Source organism: Bombus flavifrons, chromosome 3, assembly GCF_040668555.2.
Source record: "Bombus flavifrons isolate JBK064 chromosome 3, iyBomFlav1_principal, whole genome shotgun sequence".
Lineage (NCBI taxonomy): Eukaryota > Metazoa > Arthropoda > Insecta > Hymenoptera > Apidae > Bombus > Bombus flavifrons.
In genome coordinates, this window is record NC_138444.1 from 17,525,001 (window position 1) to 17,525,655 (window position 655).

The following is a 655-nucleotide window of genomic DNA, read 5'->3' on the forward strand; positions in this document are numbered from 1 at the left end:
GAACAGTTTTGAAAAGAGAACCAAATCCAGAAAATATAAAAGACCAGGGATTATTTATTCCTTTTCACGTTGCGAATGAACCTACTCATTCTTTATATAAATGTACACATTATATCATATATGTACCAGAAAGAGATGAACCACGTATAAAATATAATATGCCTCATATAAAAACACTTCCGCTTATATGGTTAATTGAATGCATAGAAAAATTTACATTAATTGATCCATCGCAATTAGGTCTACTTAAACTTTAATTATTAACATGTTTTGTGTCTATAATTGCTGTACTAGAACTAATAAAGAAGTACTATTAACTAGTAAAGTGTAATTTTTATATTGAATAGAATATTGTATATTTTGATATAATTAAATATGTCAGAGAGTTTGAAAAATGTGACGAATTATTTAAATATACTAAAAAAAAAATTTGTTTTTACAATTAATAGTCTTGTAGAATATTGAAACAAATAATAGGGTTTCAAGTTATTTTGTTGTTTGAACTTTTTAAGGAGACGTATGTTAATGTAGTACTATGATTACGAAGGATTGACCGTTGCGCAAAGAACGATAAATTCCAAAGGGAAATATCGTACGGTATCCCGTACATTTACGGGTAAAGTACCGCTAGTCGTGCACATATACTTACATATAC

The 655-nt window shown here is 27.8% G+C and overlaps 1 protein-coding gene across 2 annotated transcripts in view; it reads left to right on the forward strand.

Moving 5' to 3' along the window:
* LOC138178050 (BRCA1-associated RING domain protein 1) overlaps window positions 1-257 on the forward strand; it is a 5,866-nt gene extending 5,609 nt beyond the window's left edge. For both annotated transcript variants that reach the window (XM_069109458.1, XM_069109456.1), the window contains exon 9: window positions 1-257. This exon is cut by the window's left edge and continues 118 nt beyond it. In XM_069109458.1, the coding sequence (XP_068965559.1) occupies window positions 1-257 (257 nt within the window).
* Window positions 258-655: the final 398 nt, after the last annotated feature.